General features: G+C 46.9%; 1 protein-coding gene across 1 annotated transcript in view; it reads left to right on the forward strand.

Annotated features, from left to right (window-relative positions):
• The first annotated feature begins 622 nt into the window (after positions 1-622).
• Positions 623-2175, forward strand: part of RPN1 (ribophorin I) — a 45264-nt gene continuing 43711 nt past the window's right edge. The window contains exon 1 of the mRNA XM_007950639.2: positions 623-883. Coding sequence (XP_007948830.1) covers positions 623-883 — 261 coding nt within the window. The remainder of the gene's footprint in view (positions 884-2175) is intronic.

The raw sequence follows: 2175 nt of genomic DNA on the forward strand, positions 1-2175 counted from the left end.
CTGCCATTAGGTAGATCCCAATTCATATCCACCGAGTAGAACTACTCCATAGGTTTCCAAGGCTATAAATCTTTACTGAAGCAAAACAAACAAACAAAAAAACCAAACTCACTGCCACGGAGTTTAACCTGACTCACAGTGACCCCTCCTTGGGTTTCCAAGGCAGTATTAGTATGGAAGTAGATTGTCCAAACTTCCTTCTAAGGAGTGGCTGGTGGGTTTGAACCACCAGCCTTCTGGTTACCAGTCAAATGCTATAGGCACTACACCACCAGAGCTCCCATACTGAAACAGGCTGTCACATATTTCTCATGTAGAGCACATAGTGAGTTGGAGCCTCCAACCTTTTGGTTAGCAACCCAATGCTCTAACCTCTACGCCAGCAGAGGTCCTCTCTGTAATGCTTCCACTACAAACGGAAGTTGCCTGAGGGAGCTCTGGGAAGTCGTTTCACTCAGGCGTTTGGTGGGCCTCCCGGTTGCCGTGGAGACGGGCAGGGTCCTTCTCCCTATGCGCCGCCATCTTGTGGCGCCAGTCTGGGCCCAATGAGCAGCCTCGCAGTGGCAGGAGGCGGGTTAGCGGCGGCGCTGGGCCTGGCCAGCCGCTCAACTCGGCCCCTGTCATGGAGTCGCCCTTCGCCCGCTTGTTCATGCTCCTGCTGCTCGGGGCCTGGGCCCCGGCGCTGTACAGGGCCTCCTCGGAAGTAGTACCGCTGGTCATCGAAGATGTGAAGCGCACGGTAGACCTGAGCAGCCACCTGGCCAAAGTGACGGCCGAAGTGGTCCTGGCACACTCTGGCGGCGGCTCTACATCTCGCGCCACTTCCTTCCTGCTGGTCCTGGAGCCGGAGCTCGAGGCCCGGCTCGCGCACTTAGGCGTGCAGGTGAGTGCGGGCAGGCAGGTCTCCAGCTGCCCGCTGCACTTATTCTCACGCTCCGGGCGGCGCCTTTCGGCCACTTGGGAAAGGCAGAAGGGCGACGTGGTCTGAGGTTGGTGGAGCCTCGGGGGTCAGAGGGAGGCGGTGCCGCAGTTCTTCCGCGCTTCGGACACGTCAGCGTAAAGTTGCAGGAAAAAGAAAAAAATTCTCAAAAACATGAGGGTATTGGGTGGTTTTCCGCCTTTCGTGTGGGCAGCCCCTCTTATTCTGTAGGCCTCCTTGGAGCTTGCCTCCCATCGCTCTCTTCTCACGAGGATGGTAGTCCCTTCAGCTGAGTGACTAGCGCGGGGCCAGCGGGCACTCAACTTTCCCTTAATTTCTCACGACTTAATGCAGTAGCATCACTGGAGGACGAATAAATGAATTTCTAATTTGCTTCTTTTTAATGATTGCATTATCCAGTACAATCAAATGTAATAGGTTTAGTGTCTTCGATTTTGCAATCACTTGAAAGTCTTGTTAACAGGACACAGTTCTTAGTGTTGCTAATGAACACGTTTTTAAGTCTAAAAAAATTTTAAAATCACAAGTAATACATTCTTTTTAAAACTGTACAGAAAGGTAAATCCAGTTACCTTCTTTCCCCCTACGCTTCTCATTCTTTACACCTCAGCTCTAAGTGGCTTGGAAGTTTGGTTTATGTACTTAAAAGCATTTTAGCGAACACTTTTACAACTTTTGAGAAAGTGTTGGCTTTGGGAATAGAGAGAATATGTCTACACACACACACAGGTTTGCTTTTTATTACTATTTTCATTAAACAGCATTCATTAAATGATTGCCTAATTATTTGCTGAGAATAGAATTACAGTGTTACAGTTCTTGTAAGCGTGCTGTACTCTCTAACTGAATCTGGAGCTGTAAAGTTGGATTTATAGAGATAATTTTCCTGAAATTACTCCTATTGCCTTTCATGCCTGGTCCATCACAAAACTCAGTTTTATTCAAAGCTTTGTGTAAACATGAAGCAAAGCTTTGTTTAAATTTGTTCTGATACCTTTGAATGTTTTGAATATTAAAGCTAGTCATAATTTAATGAGGTTGTCACAGTATAACTGGACTATAGCAGAAGATAGGTGTCTTGCCCATCATGGTAGAGAAAGATTACAAGCTGGGTTCCTATACTTAGTTCTTTACTGAGAATTTACTTTGTGTCAGTATTGGCTAAGTTTTTATGTACATTTTTTGTCTCTTTACCCTAATGACAAACTTTTGAGGTGATGGTATAATTTTTTTTT

The sequence above is a fragment of the Orycteropus afer genome, unplaced genomic scaffold, assembly GCF_000298275.1.
Source record: "Orycteropus afer afer isolate SDZICR_OR568_19922 unplaced genomic scaffold, OryAfe1.0 scaffold00283, whole genome shotgun sequence".
NCBI classification, from domain to species: Eukaryota; Metazoa; Chordata; class Mammalia; order Tubulidentata; family Orycteropodidae; genus Orycteropus; species Orycteropus afer.